Source organism: Lottia gigantea (genome assembly GCF_000327385.1).
Source record: "Lottia gigantea unplaced genomic scaffold LOTGIsca_3408, whole genome shotgun sequence".
Lineage (NCBI taxonomy): Eukaryota > Metazoa > Mollusca > Gastropoda > Lottiidae > Lottia > Lottia gigantea.
This window is the reverse complement of record NW_008709148.1, coordinates 1-1,105: the sequence shown is the minus strand read 5'-3', so window position 1 is coordinate 1,105 and position 1,105 is coordinate 1. Positions and strand designations below refer to the sequence as shown.

The window sequence follows — 1,105 nt, the reverse complement described above, 5'->3', positions numbered from 1 at the left end:
TATTTATTTTGTATGGCCTATGTGTATTATGGACACTCAAAGCATAAATTTACACCATTCCAATTTTCTATCAGACGTCTATTTCACCCCCTGATGCCTGAGAAATAATGATTTAAAAGAGAAATCAACTTACGTCATCTGTGTCCTTAACTCTGAGAATTTGTTCTCGAAGATCCTGGAGATCGTTCCAAGTTGATTGAGCAGTAATAGAATAAACCAATAAAAATCCTTGACCATTTTTCATATACAGATCTCTCATAGCAGTAAATTGTTCCTGGAAATAAATTAAAATAGAGTTTTATATCCCATGTTTCTATCCAGATTGGTGAAATGGCGGTATTTGTGGAAGACTATAATAATTTGAAGTAGAGTTTTCAAGCATATAGCTCCTGGTCATGTGTTTTTATAACAGAAACATGTATCAACAACACACGACCGTATGTCATTTGGAGAACTCAGAACAAGTTTTCTATTCACTAAGTCTCAAACAATGTGAAGTTAGCAGTGATGAAGAGAAAGTAATGTAAATATGATAATAATGTCTGGTCTGTGTTCTTATTTAGAAAGGTAGGACTTAGAATTGTTAAATTTAAATCTTGCTCTCTATACTTACAGTTCCAGCTGTATCTAATATTTCTAACATGCATTGACAGCCATCTACTTCTACTTGCTGTTAGATAAAAAAAACAACATTACATAAATAATATGGGCATTAACATGTTGATTGGATTGAGCTCATTAAAATGGTCTCAATATTGGCTATACCAGTTATATTTATATAGAAAGAGCTCAATGTCTGTGATTGGTGCAATTCAACCATCAATTGATCTTTCAAATGCACAACAATTGGGTCTTGTCCTGAACCTTGTTGCACTATGTTGTTTGATGTTTACAATAACAAGAATAATGTTAATGAGGATTATGCAAATGAGGATTATGTAAATGAGTTATAGCAGTGATTTTACCTTTCTATAACTGTCCTCTATAGTAGGATCATATTTCTCTACAAATATTCCCTGTACAAACTGAACTGTCTGTAAATAGATAGATTATTACATACAGTTATATTATAGATATTATCTCTAGTGTAATATTAGGATAATCA

The 1,105-nt window shown here is 31.8% G+C and overlaps 1 protein-coding gene across 1 annotated transcript; it reads right to left on the bottom strand.

Annotated features, from left to right (window-relative positions):
- Positions 1-124: 124 nt before the first annotated feature.
- Positions 125-1,034, bottom strand: LOTGIDRAFT_147609 (hypothetical protein; the record flags this gene model as incomplete). Its single annotated transcript, XM_009058566.1, has 3 exons — positions 125-274; positions 614-670; positions 966-1,034. Coding segments are annotated over 3 exons (276 nt in total), but the record flags the coding sequence as incomplete, so codon positions are not given.
- Positions 1,035-1,105: the final 71 nt, after the last annotated feature.